The following is a 20,948-nucleotide window of genomic DNA, read 5'->3' as shown; positions in this document are numbered from 1 at the left end:
TTGGGCCACACCCAGTGACGCTCAGGGATTACTCCTGGCTTTGTGCTCAGAAATCACTTCTGGCTCAAGGGAACATATGGGACTCTGGGAGATCAAGCTATAGTCCATCTTGGGTCAGTCTCATGCAAAGCAAATGCCCTATGGCTGCACCATTGCTTCTGTCCCTGACTATTACCCTCTTTAGTCCCTTTACAAGTGTTTTCTGCATCTTCCTCCCAGAGACTGCATACTCTCACATTTTGTCAGAAAATCTGATCCAGAAGTCCCCTTTTTTCCTCCCTTCCTATTTACTCCTAATTCTATTTTCTCAAAGCCCCATCACTATTTTTGTTACCCATTGTATTTTCCCTCATTTCCAGAATAAAATGCATTCCTTTCCATTCTGACATTCTAAGGATGTTTTTATTCTAGGGAAAATAAAACTTCCCATGCTCTTCTCAATTAGCTTTTCTACTCACATTCATGACCTTTTCAAGACAGGCTAGCTTTGCAGTTGACTCATTCTCAAAAGATGGTCGAAACAGAAATAAAAAGTGGAAGCTTTTTTGTCAAGTATAATAGCAAAAATTTTTGTTAGCTAAATGAGACAACAAATATTTATTCATGCAGATGACATTTTCATTGTGAAAAGTGAGCCACCACCCCCAAAAATATGAATGATTTTAGGTAGAGACAATTGTCAGTCATGGTGGTGCATTCTTTTTGTTTGTTTGTTTGGATTTTTGTTTTGTTTTTTTTTTTTTTTTTTTTTTTTTGGCCACAACCGTTTGATGCTCAGGGATTACTCCTGGCTAATTGCTCAGAAATTGCCCCTGGCTTGTGGGGGACCATATGGGATGCTGGGGGATCGAACTGCGGACCTTCCTTGGCTAGCGCTTGCAAGGCAGACACCTTACCTCTAGCGCCACCTCACCAGCCCCCATGGTGGTGCATTCTTATAGTACAAGAAACTACTAAGGTTGAAGCTGAAGGATCAGATAAGTTTTGCTAAGTCAAAAACCATGCTGGGAAATGAAATATTTTGAATTGGGGGCGATGCCTACATTGCCCAGACAACATCTAAGTAACTAGTTCTTTTGTGTGTTTTAGTTTTTAGATCACACTCAGCAGTGCTCAAGGCTTACTCTTGCCTCAGCCTTCAAGAATCATTCCTGGTGAGCTTGGAGATCATCTGAGTTGGTGGGGGAAACCCAGATCAGCCCATCACCTGAGACAGATGGGACAAAGTAACTCGGACAGTAGTAGCTAATGTCCTAACCAACTTGTGCTCTGTCTCTTCTAATGATCAGTACTGCCCAGGAGCATCCAGGCATCTTTATAAAGACTATCAAGGTGGGCTTTCCCCCTGGACCTTTGTCCAACCTCCTTTACCTGAGATTTACTTGGCTTCCTTGGAGGCAGAAGCGCCTTCTTAGATTTTGCTCTCTGGTTCTATTGCTCCATTCCTGGGGCCATAATTCGGGCACCTCGATTTGAACTCCCTCCCCTTCTCCACCCTCGGGGCAGACGAGCCGGACACCAGATTCGCTAGCGGGCAGGCGGTGGCTGGGGTGCCCTTTGGAGCAGGGGCGGGCTCTGGTGGAACCTAGGAGCTGGTGTGGCCCCGAGGCTCCGCTCGCAATCGGACAAGGGCCATGGAGCAGCCGGCGCCCGGCGAGGTGCACATGAGCCAGGCCATCCAGCCGGCGCATGCCGACCCGCGCGGAGAGCTGAACGCGGGGCAGCTGCTCAAGTGGATCGACGCCACCGCCTGCCTGGCGGGTAGGGACGGGGAGTACAGGGTGACAGCGTCAGGGAGCCCGGGTAGAAGGGGAGATGTCGGAGTGCGGGTGGAGAGGAGTCCCGGACGGTGCGCAGAGCTGGGGTGCGGGTCTGTGAGCTGGAGGCAGGCTCGGATGTGGGAGTGCAGGGTCTTCGAGACACCCTTCCTTCCTCCCCGATGGCCCAGGTCGGAGAAACGTAGCTTCTGCCCTGTCCCGGGTGGTGGCAGCTCCTGGGCGTAGAGGAGTGGAGCCCTTAGGGTATTTGGGGGGCCAAGAAGGAATGGGGTGATTGTGAAAGCGGCCGCTGGCTAAACACAAGAAATACCCAAGGTTTGGGTCTAGGAATTGTTCTCTTCGTTCATAAATGGGGTCCCAGGAGACTTTTTGTTGATGGGATTTATCCACACATGCAAAATTTTACAAGTCTATTCTCCTCAAATGAACGAATTTAGTTGGCTCAAACTTCTGATTAACATAGTTTTGTTGAAGAAATAAAAGCGATTGTCAAGAATAACAAAAGTGCATTTTAAGGCATGATATTTTTTGCAAGTCTCTGTAGTGTCTGTTTTCTAGGATTACTCCCTTCTTATATCTGCTTCTACTTCCATTTTACTGGACTACCATACATACTCATGTGAGGTCTCTGCTCAGAATCTTTGCACCAGCTTTTCTTTCTTACAATTTATATTTCCTCTTCATTGCATTACAACTCAGCTTAATCTTCTTGTCCGCGCACTTTTTTCCTGGCCACCTGTTGACACTCGCATTCTTTCATACACAATGCCCTTTCCACCTCCTCATAGGATTTAGGCACAATCTAATGATTTTGCTGGGTTCTCTTTGCTTTCTTTTTATTTCTTGCTGATCAATTACTACATAAATTAAGAGAGTTCTCCAGTACTTAGAAGGACTTCCTGATTATATGAGTGGATAGATAGAGGAATACATAGATGAATGGGTGGATCCAGAATTTGATTTCGAAAAGAGCTGGCATTACATAAAGCACTTACAATTACAATAGCCTTACGTAACTATATAAACAAGAGCCTTACTATCACCTTAGTATCTCTCCAGCTCCCAGTTGTACATCTTATTTGAAAAAAAACTTTAATTTGTTTTATTTGGCTTTGAATCACACTTGGCCATGCTCAATGCTGGGGAGAAAAGCCCAGCCTCCAGGATGTGAAGCATCCTGTACTCCAGCCCTTTGAGCTCTCTTCCAAATACAGGAAATGGTACGTTTTAATGTGAAATGTTTGAGTAAATATTAGAAACACAAGGAATTTTAAGGAGGGCCAGTTCATAAGTTTTTTGTGCCAAAGGCCCAAGTTCAATCCCTGAAACTATACTGTTGTCCAAGCACCAAACTGTGAGCCCTCCTTGCCCCAGCAGATAATAAAGATCATGTATCTAAGAACTCTTACATTACAAAGGAAAATTGTAAAACTCAGATGGTTTTGGAACACTTGCTCAATACGTGTTGAATTTCTAATCCCAGCCATGAAAAACCACCTGCAAATTCAGTCATATATCTGATTGCCAATCTGGTTGTTTGTTTTCTGTTTGTTTGATAGGCCCTGCTTGATTTCTGTCTTAACAGTTTTTACTAAGAGTTGAGGTCGGTTATAATAACATAATAATGAAAACATGAATACAAAATTAACTCATATGTAGGAGAAACCAGTTATATGAAATCTTGGAAGCTGCTAATAATAATGATGCTTATCGCCAAGGCAACTGAATATATTATGAGATATTGAAGTGACTCTCAGAGTTCCTTCACTTACTCTTCTGTCCTGTATTGAAAAGACAGCACTCTTAAAATTACTTTGAAATGTGTACGTTTTACAGAAGACCATAGAGGGCCCGGAGAGATAGCATGGAGGTAAAGGTGTTTGCCTTTCATGCAGGAGGTCATCAGTTCGAATCCCAGTGTCCCATATGGTCCCCCCGTGCCTGCCAGGAGCAATTTCTGAGCATGGAGCCAGGAATAACCCCTGAGCGCTGCCGGGTGTGACCAAAAACCACAAAAAAAAAAAAAAAAAGAAGACCATAGAATGATTCCAATTGGTACCAGTTCCTCTGAAACTTAACTGTTAAATACTAAGAATGTGATAATAAAGAACCCTTTATGATAGAAATGTTTGGAAGCATGGACCATGCCTGTGTCAAACTCTCCATGATAAGAGGCAAGACACAAGCAAGGGCATTATTTAGCCTAAATATAAGTGAGTCTGTGGCAAAGAAATGCACCCTCAGCGTGCTTTATAGACCTAATAGAAAAGTTGGTCATTCCAGCATTTTTCCATCAAGAGATCTTATTGAGCAACTCAATAACAGCCAGGTTTTTATGACAAATGGTGATCTCAGCCATGGCTGTAAGGCACTGCTAACCTCCAAAGAATGTAGTCTGGATATTTAAAGAAAGATTAAGTACATGCACTATCACTTTGACATTCTGTCTCATTTCTGCCAGTAGCCCCATTATTCTTCCATTCTCTTATGCCTTGGGGTTTGATGCTATTGCGAAGTCATCTTCTACACTCTATAATCATTTCATATTTTAAAATATCCTAGACTCACTCCTATTATGTTTGTAAAACTTTTCCAGGTTGCATGCTGAGAAATAGCAACTGGCTTTCCCAAATGTGCAAGTTGTATTCATTGACATAGGTTCAATTCCGGGCATCCCATGTGTTTGACCAAAATCACTAGAATGATTATTGAATTCAGAGTCAAGAGTAAGCACTGAGCATCACTGGATGTGACAATAAAAAATTTAAAAAAAGAGAATCTTTGGGTGTTGCATTAAATAATTAACGATGGTGGTGGATGATGAAGGATGGATGGAGGGATTTTTCTCCGTCATTCCAGGCCACGTGGCTTCGCAACCCCCATTCAGCTGGCGGGTCCTAGGTTTAGGTGAATGGCGGAACGGCAGAATCAAACTCATCCAGAGACAGGCATCAGGAAGTATCAGCTTTATTCATACCCTATCCACCACAAGTGTGGCCTGTATCATAACCTTTCAAGCACTCAGCCATTCTTATCTAGCCCTGCATCTTAACTCCTGTCAGCCATCTTCCCTTTGACCTCCATGCTGGCCAAAGACCAAAAGGCCAAAAGGCTAATCCCCTGGGTCAAAGGCCTTATATAACCTTTCAAGACCACTCCCCGGAATGGGAGGGTTTCAGGTAGGTACACCTAAATCCAGGGTGGAGTTACATCTGGGCATTTCATCCTTGAAACCTTTATCTAACAAGCATCCCTTTCCACATCATCAATTTATGGCCTAAGTCTTGAATTGGTTCAAACACAACCAGTCCATTATCACTCCACCCACTGCTAACACGTTGAGCAAATTTCCACATAATCTTTAGAACAATTTCTAAATTGGTTCTTTGTAGTGGCTCCACTGCTGTAATCCAATCCCAGGTAAATGGATCTGAAGCAGGAGTTAAGAAAAATAAGACAAACTTAAGGGAGAAAAGCAGGGGTGGCAAACATGCGACTCTCAAGCTGCATGTGGCTCCCAGCCAAAATGAATGCGGCTCTTTGCCTCTTATGTGTTTAATATATTATTGTTAAAATTATATTTTTTTGTGTGAGTGTCTGTTTTGGCAGGTCACTGCGTGGTGTGGCTCTCTGACTCTCACAGTTTAAAATTTTGGCTCTTTGTGTCAAACTTATTCACCACCCCTGGAGAAAAGCATGGGATCAGTCTTGAGAAATGAGAGACTCTGACTATCCTCCCCATATGAATTTTATGTACCAAACTCAATCTACCTGGAGGAGGAAGTCAACATAGTTAACAGACAAAGGTACTTTTTTAATCAAGCCTAGGAGGGTCTCTAATCAAGCCTAGGTGGGTCTTTAGATCTTAAAAGGGGTGAGTGAAAACAAGAGGAAGTTAGTCTCTGATTTGGGGAAAGTAGGATGTTGTTCTTTGGTTTAGCTACAGTTCTTTTCCTATTGAGTGTTTTTTTTTAGTAGTTTAAGTAATATAGTTAGAATAGTACTTAAGTTTATAGTATTAATGTATTTACACCTCACCAAAGTGTCCATGACCCTACACTGTCCTTATGTCTCCTCTTTTCTGATCTTCATACAGAGCCCCCTTACACTCATTTCCCCATTCTTACTAATTTGTGAGGATTTTTAAAATCAGAATTAGTCTTGGTCACTGCTTCCCTAAGGGTTCCTGTTTCAGCAAATTTATTATCCCCTACAAGAGTAATTTGGGGGTAATTCTATAGATAACAACTTCAAATGCTGAAAAAAAAATTAAACTTTGAAGCCTAAAGCAGAAGGGATTCCATTTTGTCAAACCAATGTTAAATTTCCATTTAAGGTTAAAAAGGCTAAGTTTCATTTAAGTGCTAAATTTCTACCCCAACAATAATGACGCAGACTCCAAGGCCCTATAAACCACAATATACCACCCTAGACATCTAGCCATAAACGGACATGATGAAACACCCTAGAAATACCCTAGACCACAGCCAATCAAATTAAAGGTCAAAACTTCCTGCATATAGCTCTACATAATCTGGTTTGTGAGCCCCAGAAGAGGTTGCCTCTTGCGAAAGTTGGCCCTAATTGGTCAGTTTGTAGCTTTTGGTTGACAAAGTAAAGCTTTGCTTTGCTTTATTTTACTTGTGTGGTCTCGTCCTTTGACTCTGGACCCTAACAATTTTGAAGCTTGTCCAGAATTGAATGACAAAGACCAGGTCACCAATATAGCTACCAAGGTCTCACAGATACTCTGAGACCTCCTCAAGGTAGGTGAAGGCCTAACGGTAAAGGAGCTCTGGGTGTGGCCCAAAGGGGAAAAAAAAATTGGATGCAGAATCACCACCCATCCCCCTGGCTGGAGGTAGTGTGGAGATTCCCAACTCTTCCCTAGGGTTGTGGCAGGAGCCTGGAGGTTTGCAGCAAGAGCTGAAAGGTTTAGAGGAATCCTAGGGGTCAGAGCAGGAGCTGCGAGGTTGAAAGGACTTCCATTGACTAGTTGTTCTGGAGAAGGTCAAAGGTTGCTTACAGGAGCTGCAAGATTTGGGGGGGAAAACATAGGTAGCTGCGTCCATACATTCCCTCATCTCTTCTGGGTACCCAGGGTGTTGTCATTATCTCTCTTCTTTTGTATCATCTTGATTAGGACTACGAGTCAGGGGAACTCTAAGAAAAATGCCACCCCCTTGTAATTGATGGAATTTGGTTTGAGCTCAGCAAGCTTTTGTGCTTGTAGTTGAGTCTTGTGTTTGTCTTTGCTGTATTGTTTAATCTACAAATCTGGAACCAGGCAAAGAGTGGAATGGGAGGGTCTCAGGAAACACCAGATAATCTCAACTGGCCGACAGGAGCTCAATTTATTGTGGATACATCTGTCTTTCTTGATCTACCTCAGCTGCCCTCCTGCCATTCTTAGGTGAGAGCAGAGGAACACCTATCAAGCTTATTTGCATTTGTATGGAGAAAGGGGAAGTGAGAAGGGCAAAATGCAGGAAAGAAGTGCAATGACCCAGGGAAGTCATCCCCAATTCTGCCTTTGAAAGATCCCTGCCCCCAAGGGCTTAAAGCCTTTCCTCTAAGATCTAGCAAAAGACAATGTTGCCCACTCTCATTATTTTTATTAACTATAGCACTGGATGTACTTGCCATAGCAATTAGGAAAAGATATCAAGGACATTCACATAGGAATAGGAAGAAGTCAAATTTTCTCTATTTAGAAAATCTAAAAGACTCTACAAAAATACTTCTATAACTAAGAGTAAAGTTGCAGACTGCAAGATTAATATACACAAAATCTATGGCTTTTCTCAACCTAAGTGCTGAAAATAAATGAGTAGATAAAGAAACTGTGGTACATCAACACAATGGGAAAAAATGAAGTCCTGAAATTTGCTAAATACATGGATGGATATAGAATTTTATACTGAAATGAATCAGTGGGAGAGGGATAGAAATAGATTGATCACACACATTTGTGAGTGATATAAAAATATAGTATGGTAACAATATCCAGAGACAATAGAGATGAGAAGGACCAGTCCATGGAAGAAATCTTGCCACAAATAGTAAGGGAATTGCAGATAGAGAAGGGTTATGCCAATGATAGTTCGAAATGATCACTCTGGACAAGAACTGGGTGCAAAAAGGAGATAAAGTGATATGCATGATGTGCTTTCAGTAACAATATTGCAAACCTCTGTTGAAAAGGAGAGAGAGAGAGACAGAGAGAGGAAAAATATCTGTCCCAGAAACAGGTGAAAGGGAGGGCAGGAGGGAACTGGGGATGGTGCATTGGTGAAGAGTGTTTTACTTTGTATTACTGAAACTTGATCATGAACAACTTTGTAATCATGAAAAAATCAACTGTATTATGAACAAGCTTGTAACTATGACGTTTAAATAAAGTAATTTAAAATAACATTAACAGGACCAGAGAGATATAGTACTTTGGATAAAGTACATTCCTTTCACAGCTGACCTGACTTCAACCTCCACAATAGATAATGTCACCTCAACGCCATTAGGAATTATCCCTAAATACAAAGCCAGGAGTAAGCACTGAGCAATGTCAGATGTGGACCCCAAACAAAAACAAAGCATAAAACAACAGTATAAGAAATCAAACATAATTTTGATTAATTGGACAACTTAATGTTCTTCAAATTTTATTGCAAATCCAAGGTCAATTTTATAACATTTTTATATATACCTATACAAGAGTACAAGCAAAGACCCTTGTTCTTTTATTTCATTTTATTTTATTTTATTTTTGGTTTTTGGGCCATACCTGGTGACGCTCAAGGGTTACTCCTGGCTCTGCGCTCAGAAATCTCTCCTGTCTTGGGGGACCATATGGGATGCCTGGGATCGAACTGAGATCCATCCTGGATACGCCCTACCACTGTGCTATTGCTCTGCCCCCAAGATAAATTGTTCTAATGGAAATAAATCCTCTTTCTGTTGAGTCAAAGTTTTATAGTTTAAATAAATGTTTAATGGATTCTAAGTCAAAGTTTAAGTTTAAATAAATGTTTGGTTCAAAGTAAAAAAATCATAATATAAGATTAACATGTCTATAATTGGAAGGAAATATTGGTAGGACACATTGTTTGGAAAAGTCATGTAAGAGGCTATTATAGTAATTCTAGAACAAGATGATGGCAATTAGATGATTATAATGGCCCTGAGAAACTGATGAAGTGATGGATGTGATGTTAGAATCAACCATACATAAAAAGTATGATTAACATGGGCCAGAGTTATAGTACAGCAGGTAGAGTACTTGTGTTAGTCATGGCCAATCTAAGTTTAATACCCAGCAGCCCATGTAGGGAAAAGATCTATAGTTTTTCTATATACAAATAATGAAAAAGAAGGGAGAGATATTTAAAAGTTCATTGACAGTTGTGCCTCAGAAAATTAAGTACCTCAGAATCAACTTAATGAAAGAGGTGAAAGACCTACACAAAGAAAACTACAAAAAACTGCTTTAAGAAATAAGAGGGGGCCGGGCGGTGGCGCTAGAGATAAGGTGCCTGCCTCGCCTGTGCTAGCCTTGGATGGACCGCGGTTTGATCCCCCAGTGTCCCATATGGTCCCCCATATGAGCGCATAGCCAGGTGTAACCCTTGAGCGTCACCGGGTGTGGCCCAAAAACCAGAAGAAAAAAGAAAAAAAAAAAAGAAAAGAAATAAGAGGACAAAAGTAAATGCTAATACACTCCCTGCTCATATATTGGGAGAAGTAACAGTATTAAAATGGCAATACTTTCCAAAGCATTTTACAAATTCAGTGCAGTCTTTTTAAGGAGAGCCACAGCTTATTTCAAAGAAATAGATCAAACACTCTTGAAATTAATATGGAACAACATGAAGCTTTTCTTCCATGAATAGCTAAAGAAATCCTTGGAAAGAAGAGAGGTATCACTTTCCTCCAACTTCAAATTATATTCTAAAGTGGTAGTAATGGAAAAAAGCATATATTGTAATAAAGACAGACCCTCAGATTAATGGAATAAACTTGAATATTTTGAGACAAATTTTCAGGTATATGATCAATTAATCTTTGATAAAAGAGCAAAAAATATAAAGTGGAGCAAGAAAAGCCTCTTCAGGAAGTGGTGATGAGATTATCAACAAGGTAAAAAATGAACCTGGACCTCTGTTTAATGCCGTAGAGGGAAACATAGGCAGAACTCTGAAGAGTTATAAAAATGAACTCTCTAAAGAGAAAGGCATCTTCAAGGTTGAAACACCATCAAATAATCAAATGGAAGCAAAGATAAGTAAATGGTACTATATTAAACTAGGAAACATTTGGACCTCTAAGGAAATGGTAACCAGGATACAAAAACTGCTCACAGATTGGGAGAAACTATTCACCAAATTCTCATCTGATAAGTGTCTAATATCCAAAGGCACATAAAAATGCTTCAGATAATTAATCATCAGGGAGAGGTAAATCAAAACAACAAGATATCATTCTCACAGAGATTGTCACACATCAAACAGAACAAGAACAATCTGTGCTAGTGCTGAAGTGGAAGGAAAGGGACTCTACTGGTGGGAATGTCAACTGGTCCAGCCTTTTTGAAAAACAATATGGACATTCCCCAAAAAACTATAAGTTGAACTACAAATTTGACCTAGAAACCTAGGAATGTGCCCTAGGGTCCCAAAAACACAATGCAAAAAAAAAAAGGCATCTGAACCTATGTTTATTGTAACTCCTACTCAGTAGCCTGAATCTGGAAACAACTCAAGTGTCCAAGACAGATATGCATGTTACCCCTTCAGTTCCACAGTGTTTGACAAGGAGGAGGGAAAGAAAGACTAAGAAAAAAAAAAAAGCAAAATGTCTGCCATAGAGGCAGACAGGAGGAAGGGCAGAGGAGTGGGAGGGAAGTACACGGGGTACATTGTTAACAGAAAATACACTAGTGAAGTGATAGGTGTTGGACATTTTATGGCTAAAACTCATCCATTAACAACTTTGTAACTATCTCACAGTTATTCTATTTAAAAAATTATTATAAAAATGTTCCAAAATGGGCAAGAGTGATAGTTAAGCAAGTAACACACTGGCCTTGCACATGAATGTCCCAGATTCAATCTTCAATATACCATATGGTCCCTCAGGTACTTCCAGGAGTAATTCCTGAGCACCATAAACTATGGCCCAAAACCAAAGATCAAAAACAACAAAAATGTTTATTTTTATTATCCCAAAGTGAACAAATTTTTATATTATATAATGCAAAGGCTACTATTAAAATACTTGTCAACAAATTTATATATGGAACATAAAAATAACTATTATCCTCCCTAATATCTCATAATTCTACTCAATACCCTCCTTCATATATTTAATGGTGAGTGTGACAATAACAATAAATATTGACAAGATGCCTATGTATAGCCATTTTTATTTCTCTAATGCTCAGGAAAGTTCCTCTCTGACTGAAAATATAATCTCAAGGTCTTCCTTACTGTACAATGTTTATACTAGGTAAGTGATTTAAATATACTCAGCTACTATAATGAAATAACATGAATACAGGTTTGAGGCCTTTGTTTTTAAAACAAAAGAATAGTAGTGATTAAAAATATTAAAGTTGGCACCAATTAAAATTGCTATTTAAATATCTAGATATTCTAGTGGTGGCAGTAAATTTCAGTCTAAGATAAAACTTTGAAGAAGGTACAGAAATTTCTATACAGTAAAAATATAACATAGAGCAAAGTAAGTGTTATTGATATGACCCCTCCAAAACTATCAGTATAGTTCTCCTACAGCCTACAAGAGTATGCTACTAGGAAAAAATAGTCAAGTTTTATTTATGTTCCTGTATGTTGAAATATTAAAATGTAACTACTAACACAGCACATTTCCCTCTATTTTGCCAGCTGAGAAGCATGCTGGGTTTTCCTGTGTTACAGCCTCTGTTGATGATATACAGTTTGAACAAACAGCTAAGTATGTGAAATTATTGTCATACTTTCCTTCTGGGTTTTGGGGTATTTGCAACATATGCTTGTGGTAATAAGCTGATAAATAAATTCATAAATAAATTTGAAGACTTTGATACAATGCTAACAAATATAAATTATGTCAGCATATGTTATAAATTATTGTTATCATATCAGGAACTACTATTAGTATTTTTAGGTATATTAACACTTTAAATATAAATTCAGTCTTGATTTTGCTGAAACATAGATGCATTCTGGTATACAGTATAGCAGAAATCCTACAAGCTGAATCTTTTTTTGTTTTGTTTTGTTTTGGGGTCACACCAGGTGACACTCAGGGGTTACTTCTGGCTATGTACTCAGAATTGCTCCTGACTCAGTGGACCATATGGGACACCAGGTGTTGAACCAGGTCTGCCCTCAGTCAGCCACATGCAATGCAAATGCCCTACCGCTGTGCTATCACTGCAGCCCCTACAAGCTGAATCTTAATGGTTCCTTCCTCTACTAGAAGAATGATTAATGATAACAAATACCTCTACAATAACAAACTTCATTATAAGGTTGTTGGGGAAATACTAACTCATCTAGCAGAGGGTAAAAGTAAAAAATCATTATATGTATGAGAGTACATTTGTACTTTAACATCACTCAAAGCAGAAAGATTTAGGACAGATATGCATTTCAAATTTACACAATAGTAGAGAGAAAACTGAAAAGACTGTACAGGAGGCAAGGCTCTTGTCTTATGGTAGCTACAACTGTGCCCCTGGTTCCTCAGCACTACCTAAGAGCTGCCAGGACTCAATTCCTGAGCACAGAACCAAGAATAACCTCTATGTACCTCCAGGTGTGGTCCAACCTTAGTTCCTTCCCAATAAAATAGAATAAGTTTTTTTAAGTGAAGAGAAATATACTGAGTATTCACAAAGGACTATCACCTACCTACAATAATCAACACAAGGCACTTTTGTTTTATCAATATCCCTGGATTATTTTGAAGTTCATACAGCATCTTAAATATTATATTTTATATATATGTTTATATACATATCTATGTTAAGAAATCTTTGTCTGAAATGAGATGTGCTAGGATTACTGAGATCATTTTCTTTTTTAAACTAGAGTTGGACAAGTCATAACCATAAAAGCAAAGGTTACTAGAGCGTTCAGCACAAGCATGGAGGTAAGAGGTTGCCTGTGACATTTCTGTTCAGTGGTAATCGTCACTTCATTGTTACAGAGGGCAGAGGGAAAATGTGGAGTTAAAGAGATTCTAAATTTCAGAAGTTCTTTAAGTCCCTAATAAGGCTCCCAGGTAAATAGTAGGAGCCAATGTCAACCAGCTGAATGGGACACAAGCACAATATGTTTACATAGAATGAATCACAGAAAGTAAACATGCAAAAAGAGCTCTCACTGTCTTGTAAAAGATTCTTGAAAGAAATGAGATTTATTTCTCAATAATTCTATAATTCTACAACTTTTCCAGTTCACTTTTTTCCCACCCACCTGCCCTATGGAAATAGAATCTTTTTTTTTTTTTTTTTTTGGTTTTTGGGTCATACCTGGCTGCGCTCAGGGCTTACTCCTGGCTCTATGCTGAGAGATCGCTCCTGGCAGGCTCGGGGGACCATATGGGATGCCAGGATTCGAACCCCCATCCTTCTGCATGCAAGGTAAACATCCTACCTCCAGGTTATCTCTCCGGCCCTGGAAATAGAATCCCTAATTCAGCAAATTTGAAAAGCAGAGTAGGGGCCCGGAGAGATAGCACAGCGGTGTTTGCCTTGCAAGCAGCCGATCCAGGACCAAAGGTGGTTGGTTCGAATCCCGGTGTCCCATATGGTCCCCCGTGCCTGCCAGGAGCTATTTCTGAGCTGACAGCCAGGAGTTACCCCTGAGCAATGCCGGGTGTGGCCCAAAAAAATAGAAAAAAGAAAGAAAGAAAAGCAGAGTAGCTAGAGTGCATTAAGAGCTAATGGTTTACAAAATTACTCTCTCCTGCACCTATTCGTTCTTCTTTTCTTACTATTTTTGTGAAAATAAATTCTCAGAGGCTTTGAGCATCCCAACTGAAGATAAAATAGCAGGAAGAAGTTACTGGATCTATTGCAAATTTTAGCTTGCTCAGTAGTCGTTCTTCAATTTCAGGGCACAAAATGTCTTTGCAGAGATTCGTGTTCCTTGCCAAGTATTCTCATTAAGCCCTACAGGCTAATGTTTAATCTCAATTCTGGGGTGACAGAAAAACTTACTATGATAACCAGATTATATTTTATTGTTTACCTACTTTCATATTTTTCAAATTTTTATGGCAAATATATAACATTCTATCATCAGAAGAGGTGCTTTCCCCAGAATTAAAGATTTTTTCTTTTCTTTTCTTCTTCTTCCTCTTCTTCTCTTCCTCTTTTTCTTCTTCCTCCTCCACTTCCTCTTCTTCCTCTTGTTCTCTTCTTCCTCTTCCTCTTCCTCCTTCCCTTATTTCTTCTTCTTCTTCTTCTTCTTCTTCTTCTTCTTCTTCTTCTTCTTCTTCTTCTTCTTCTTCTTCTTCTTCTTCTTCTTCTTCTTCTTCTTCTTCTTCTTCTTCTTCTTGATTCTTCTTCTTCTGGTTTTGCACCACACCTATTGACACTCAGGGGTTACTCCTGGCTATGCATTCAGAAATCGCTTCTGGCTTGGGGGGCCATATGGGACACAGAGGATTGAACCGAAGTCTGTCCTGGGTTAGCTGCGTACAAGGCAAGCTGTGCTATCTCTCCAGTACCAAGAATTAAGGAATTTCATAAATAATAAAAAAAAAACATTGTAGGTAAAAAGCAAATCAAACTTTTGGTTTTATTTAAAAAATCTGATGAAGTGCATAATTCTGAATGTTGTGATCTCATCTGTGATCTACGTTCCTGGCTATTTATTTTCCTTTTCATTTTAGATCAGCATCAAAGTCACAGTTCGGGACATGTTCTCTAGCACTGAGAAACTTGTCAGTGTGGCCTTTTCTACATTTGTAGTCAAGCCAGTTGGAAGAGAAAAGGTAAATTTTCTATCTGAATATTTTCATCTTGGATGTATCTCAGGGGCATGTTACTAATTGCATTTAAGTGACTATGGAAAACCAAACATTTCCAGTTACTGTGAGATTGGATTTTCCAAGATTTTTATTCACCATGACTTAAAACAAATGTTATCCTTCTGTAGTAATTTACATCATAAAATCAAGAATTTTAAAGAATAGGATATAGAGTGTGTTTGTGAAAGAGGAAAAAACAAAAACAAAGACAAAAATATTGTGTTGTAAATGATCTGAAGGTCATCTTGGCTTCTCAGCAGTTTAGTTATTTGGTGTGTATAACTCAAAATTGCATCAAAATAATATTTTAAGCAAAATTTAGCAAACAGTTGCATGTTCTGGTCCAATCATTTTTTCCATATATAAAATAATTAATTGGGCCAGAGCAATAGTAGTGCATTTACTTTGCACACGGCCAACCCGAGTTGGATTCCCAGCCTCTGATATGGTCCCCTATGCCTGTCAGGAGTAACTTCTGAGTGCAGAGCCAGGAGTAACCCCTGGGCACCATTGGGTGTACCACAAACAAACAAAAAATTTAGGTTGTTGAGTTACTAAAATTTATAAATACCCTTATGATGGTGGCTAGGGGAGTGAGGTTTAAAAAAAAAACAATCTTTAAAAATAATTCCTTGGCCTGGCTGTGCCTCAAGTGAGCTTATCTGACCATGGGCCCAGACTGACTCATTCAGAATTATCTGGAAAACCCTGCTATACTTTTTAGGTATTCGTTTTTTAGAGACAAGATGCCTTGGGGAAAAGCCCCATTTAGTCCAATCATTTAGGATGGCTGTGTTTGGGCCACACCTACTGAGTTCAGAACTTACTCAGTAAGTCAGAACTTACTCTCTGACTTCTCAGAGATGCTCCTGACAAAGAACTCATTTCATCACTTGTTCTTAGGTACCCACTCAAAAAAAAGACACAGGTTGGCATTTTCTTCTCCAGCTTTAAATTTTTCTCTCCTGACACTATTTTATTCTATTGCACAAGTTCTGAAATATAGTAGCCACACTTTAGTTCAACCCAATGACTATCTTCCCAAAGTATTTTTGAGAAATCAGGTGTTCTGTGATGCTGCCAACATTGTTGGACATAGATGCCCTTTAACATAAGGCATTATTCACAGACTCACTTTCTAGTGTGTGTAAATCTTGTTTCATAGCACAACATAAAAATAATCCATGGTGTAGTTTGAAATGAAAAGCCTACTTGGGTTCTGTCTGTTCTCCAGGACAAAATGCGCAATGATTAACTAGATTGAGTTCAACTACTAGAAAAACCAAATTATTAAAAGATTCACAAGACATTCTAGGAAATGCTATTGCTTGGCCTTACAGCTAAAGGAAATGTTACAACTGGAAAGAAAGTATAGGAAAACTTGGGAAATGTTCCAGACACAGTTCTTTTTGATCACTGACAATAAAATTTATCTATATCTGTGCATCAGAGTCAAGGCATATGCTTTCCATGTAGCAGATATGGCACTGGTCATACCACTAACACAAAACTACAAAAACAATTCAGAGTGCAAGTTATTATAAGTCAATATGTTCCTAAACAAATTATATAAGATAGTCTAAGAGACTTTTGACTTTAAGCAGCATATAACATATAGATCATTATTTATTTCAACCCTATCTTGGCTGAGAGTCAGCAGCAGTATTTTTCTGTCCTGGAAGTGAGCAGGGCGCTACCCTAGTCCAGCTACACGCTACCTCTCTTATTTACACACAAAGGTCAGTAAGCAGGCTTCTAAGGCAGAATTGAGGTCTTGAGTTCTGCATATTTACAGGTTTCTGGAGGTTGGTTAAAGCTTTATTTTGACATATAGATTCTTTTTGTTGCCTTATTTGATAATATTTTCACGATGGTATTGAAATTTCCATATTGGAACTGTTGTGGTACCTGATAGTTTTCCCTGGGCCATCTATATTGCCTCTCTTTGACATCTTAATTTTTTTTTTTTTTTTGGTGCACCGTTCCTGGAGGTACTGCAATACCAGGTCGATGCGTGGAATGGACGGAGCAAGCTCCTATTCCAGTTTCTAGTGCCAAAAATCTATTTAATGTATTGTCGGATAGACGACGTATCAGATATTAAACTGATAAGAACAGATACTACACTTGATCTTAGCCAAAAGGCCAAGAAGCGATGACATCTTAATTTTTAAAAAATAGAAAACATTTCTGCATCAAACTTTAGTAGACTCTAAGTCTCTCTCTTCATTCTTTAATTTGAAGGAGTTTATGTATTGTAGCTGCCTTGAAAATTTAGGGAAAATTAATATTTGGATGAATACTTTAAAGCTTATATATATTGGTATGAAGAAATGATTAAAGCTATAATGATATTTTTAAATGTTTTAAGAAAAACAATTTAGTCAAAAGAATATGTATGAAAACACTCAAAGCACTATTTGCTTTGAGTTGAAAATCAATGTAGCATATCATTTGTTTTTTGCAAAATTCATGTTGTGCTTTTATAATTTAACAAAGAATAAAAGATAAATGCTTTCCTTTCTCTAGATTCATTTAAAACCAGTCACACTTATAACTAAACAAGATCACATGGAACATAATCTGGCTTCTGAGAGAAGGAAAGTTCGACTACAACATGAAGATACTTTCAGAAACTTGATGAAGGAACATAACAAGTTTGATGGTCAGTACATCTGTGTATAGAAACTTTTACCTTTTAACTAGTATTAGAGAAGGGGCCCTTTCTGAGATCACATTTAGTTTCATTTATTTTAATAACTATTTATAATTGAGTCCTAGCATGCTAGATATCTTTTCAGGCAAAATAGTGGCAGAAAAGGAAGGAGCTGGCTACAGAAAATTAACTGCTGATGCATTTTTCACCACATAATCATCAGAATTATGTGCCAAATATTTTTTGGAAAAAATAAGATGTGACCCTTATGTTAATCTACTTTTTAAAAACTGTGCTTTATTGCCTAAATATTTATTTGCACTAGAAAAACAAGCTCAAGATGCACAGAAAACTTGTGAAAATACCTTAAAATTGAATTGCCCAAATCAACACACATAATTTTGAGGCAGTGACAGTTTAGCAGACATTTCTTTTCTTAAACAATTTTTGTGACTATTTATGCACTATAGTTTAAATATCCCACTTGAGAAAAATATATTACAGATTTGGAAATTACAGACTTACAATTTTTAATATTGTAAAGCAAGATGGCTTTCAGAAATACACTGGCAGTGCATATACACTGCAAATCTAAACTTGAAATTCACAGGACAAGAAGGCACAAAGAGACAAATGTGCATTTGATTAATTTACCTTTTAAGCAGCAAGACAAGCAGAATTATATTAGATGATGATGATGATGATGATGATGATGATGATGATGATGATGAAGAAATGATAAACTGAGTTTGGGGTTGAGAAGAAAACTGGTGCAACAATTATGGGTGGAGCATGGTACTTAAAATTATTTTAAATGGGAGGGAGACTGAAGAGATTCTTTAGGGATTAAGGAGCTTGGGGCTGGAGAAATAGCATGAAGGTAGGGCATTTGTCTTTCATGCAGAAGGACTGTGGTTCAAGTCCTAGCATTCCACATGGTCCCCCAAATATGCCAGGAGTGATTTCTGAGCGTAGAAATAGGAGTAACCCCTGAGCACTGCTGGGTGTGACCCACTCCCCCCCCAAAAAAGGAGCTTGTCTTACATATGGAAAACCCCAGTTCATTCATCTCAGTGTTCAGTTCTGGGAGCCCCTGAGCAATAATGGGGTGGTCTGGGTAATCTCAGGCACTACAGGGACAGAGCAACACCACAATAAGTCCACATATATAAATTAACATAATCATATGATTTTTATCTTTCCTTTAACTGATGTGATATATAAGACTGATTCAGTCCTGAATACTCAATAGAATATTCAAGTCTATTCCATTGATCTGAGAATCTGTCTTTACTCCAATGCCATATTGTTTTAATGACTATTGCTTAATAGTACATTTTAAAGTTGGAGCTAGTGAAGCAATTGATCTTCTTTTTTTTCCTAAGGACTACTTTAGCTATTCATAGGAGTGTATAGTTCTGAATGAATTTCAGGATTATTTGATCCACGTCTTTGAAAAATGTCTTGGTTATCATTAGAGGGATTGCATTAAATCTGTACAATGCTTTGGGAAGTATTGCCATTTTAATTATGTTAATCCTTTCAATCTATAAGCAGGATATATGTCTCCATTTTCTTGTGTCCTCTTTTATTTCTTGAGCAGTGTTTTGTTGTTTTCTTTGTATAAGACTTTCACCGCTTTAGTTGACTTCAAAGTACATGATTTTCTGTGTCATAATCTTCAGTATACACACATTTTAAGAAATAAAACACAAAGCATTGTGCAGGAACAAGTAAAATTCTGTAGGAGGTTTGACAAAGCAAACAATTTTTTCTAAACATAAGGAATATATACTAATTAAAATTTTAAAATCGGGGCTGGAGAGATAGCATGGAGGTAAGGCGTTTGCCTTTCATGCAAGAGGTCATCGGTTCGAATCCCAGCATCCCATATGGTCCCTCGTGCCTGCCAGGAGCAATTTCTGAGCATGGAGCCAGGAGTAACCCCTGAGCACTGCCGGGTGTGACCCAAAACCACAAAAAAAAAAAAATTTAAAATCAATGAATGAATTAAAAGTAGCATATAAGACTGGGAATTGGAAGGAAGAATTGAAGTAGTTATTTAGAATGCAGGTGAATATGCAAGAAAAAGGAAAAACTTATGAAACATTGGGAAATATAAAATAGAACAATAATTTTAACGTGCATCTACTCAAAATTTTAGGTGTGGATATATAGATAATCGGAGAAAACTAACATTTGAAATAAATGACCTCTCATTAATAGTTAATAAATTGTAATATATATAAAAATAGATACTCCCATGTCACCTTAGCAATTGCTACATTTTCAATCTTTTTTTTATTTTTTTTTATTTTGAATTATGAGAACAAAAGATGCAAAGAAAGAGGACAAGGTAAAGTTACAGTGGAAGGACAATCACCCATAACATAATTCTCAGAAGAAGTCCCCTTGCTGATATCTTAACTTTGAACTTTCAGCCAAAGAACGTTAAGATAAATAAAACAGAATCCATGTACAATTACTTTGTCCCTCAAGTCCCCAGATTGTAGCACATTATAATATTTCTTAACAGCACACAAGGCAATCTAAAGCCATAAAACTTATGTAACTCCTTAAACATTAGAGGCATAGTATTTTTTACATTTCCATGTACATGCATATTAGCTTAAGTTAACCTCAAATTTTAACATTTTCAATCTTATAGTACAGAAAGTCATCTGTCAGAATGTTCTTCTGCCCACTCATCCCAGGTGCATCATCCGAGGGCAGGGAAAGATTTATGTAGCTAAATATTCATACTCCAGACTCCCCACCCCACCTCTGCCAATGTTCCCCATTCCAGGCAGTTGGCCAGGAAGTTGCCTGTCCTGATGTCCATCTCTCTGCCTTCTCAGTCCAAAACCACTCAGATGCTAGCACATCTGTGTTAAGACATTTCAATTTATATATTCTATTTTCTGGAGGTAGGACCTAGTACTTCTTTCTGAGTAAATAGCAGGGTGTTTGTTTTTGTTTTAACATACTCAAATAACCCTGAAAGGTTAGGAATATAATCTGAAGGCAGATGTATTTATAGACACCTTTCATATAATCAATACAATAAATCACATTCTTAAATAACAGGGAAACTGAGTCCCCATCATTTCAACCTATAAAATCCAAAGAATATGGGGAAACTATGGAGGTCAACTGCAATTGCAGTTAGGGAGAGAAATCTAGGCATATCTTCAAACACAACAACCTGAGCCTGTTCTATGAGGGCCTAAAATCAACATTTACTACTTTAGCAACAGAAATATAAGAAGCATTTGCCAGAGAAATTAAGCAATCACTAGATGAGAACCAACTCAAAGAAGAACTCTTTCAGATAATGAGACCATCCATACAAATGGAATTGAAGGAACTAAAGAGCACATTAGCAAGCCATAGTAACCGAATAACACAGGAGGAAAACAATATAGATGAACTTGTAGACAAATTACAAGTTGGCTTGATAAATAGTCCAAAAA

General features: G+C 38.3%; 1 protein-coding gene and 1 non-coding gene across 2 annotated transcripts in view; one reads left to right on the top strand and one right to left on the bottom strand.

Annotated features, from left to right (window-relative positions):
- Positions 1-1,631: 1,631 nt before the first annotated feature.
- ACOT12 (acyl-CoA thioesterase 12) overlaps positions 1,632-20,948 on the top strand; it is a 43,540-nt gene continuing 24,223 nt past the window's right edge. The window contains 5 exon segments of the mRNA XM_049769089.1: positions 1,632-1,761; positions 11,681-11,750; positions 12,872-12,932; positions 14,682-14,783; positions 17,349-17,484. Of these exon segments, the coding sequence (XP_049625046.1) occupies positions 1,635-1,761; positions 11,681-11,750; positions 12,872-12,932; positions 14,682-14,783; positions 17,349-17,484 (496 nt within the window). The 5' untranslated portion in view covers positions 1,632-1,634.
- LOC126002907 (U2 spliceosomal RNA) lies at positions 16,789-16,976 on the bottom strand. Its single transcript, XR_007493505.1, has one exon. It is a non-coding gene; the product is annotated as a U2 spliceosomal RNA (small nuclear RNA).

The sequence above is a fragment of the Suncus etruscus genome, chromosome 2 (genome assembly GCF_024139225.1).
Source record: "Suncus etruscus isolate mSunEtr1 chromosome 2, mSunEtr1.pri.cur, whole genome shotgun sequence".
NCBI lineage: Eukaryota > Metazoa > Chordata > Mammalia > Eulipotyphla > Soricidae > Suncus > Suncus etruscus.
The sequence above is the reverse complement of the archived record's forward strand: the minus strand, read 5'-3'. Positions and strand labels throughout refer to the sequence as shown.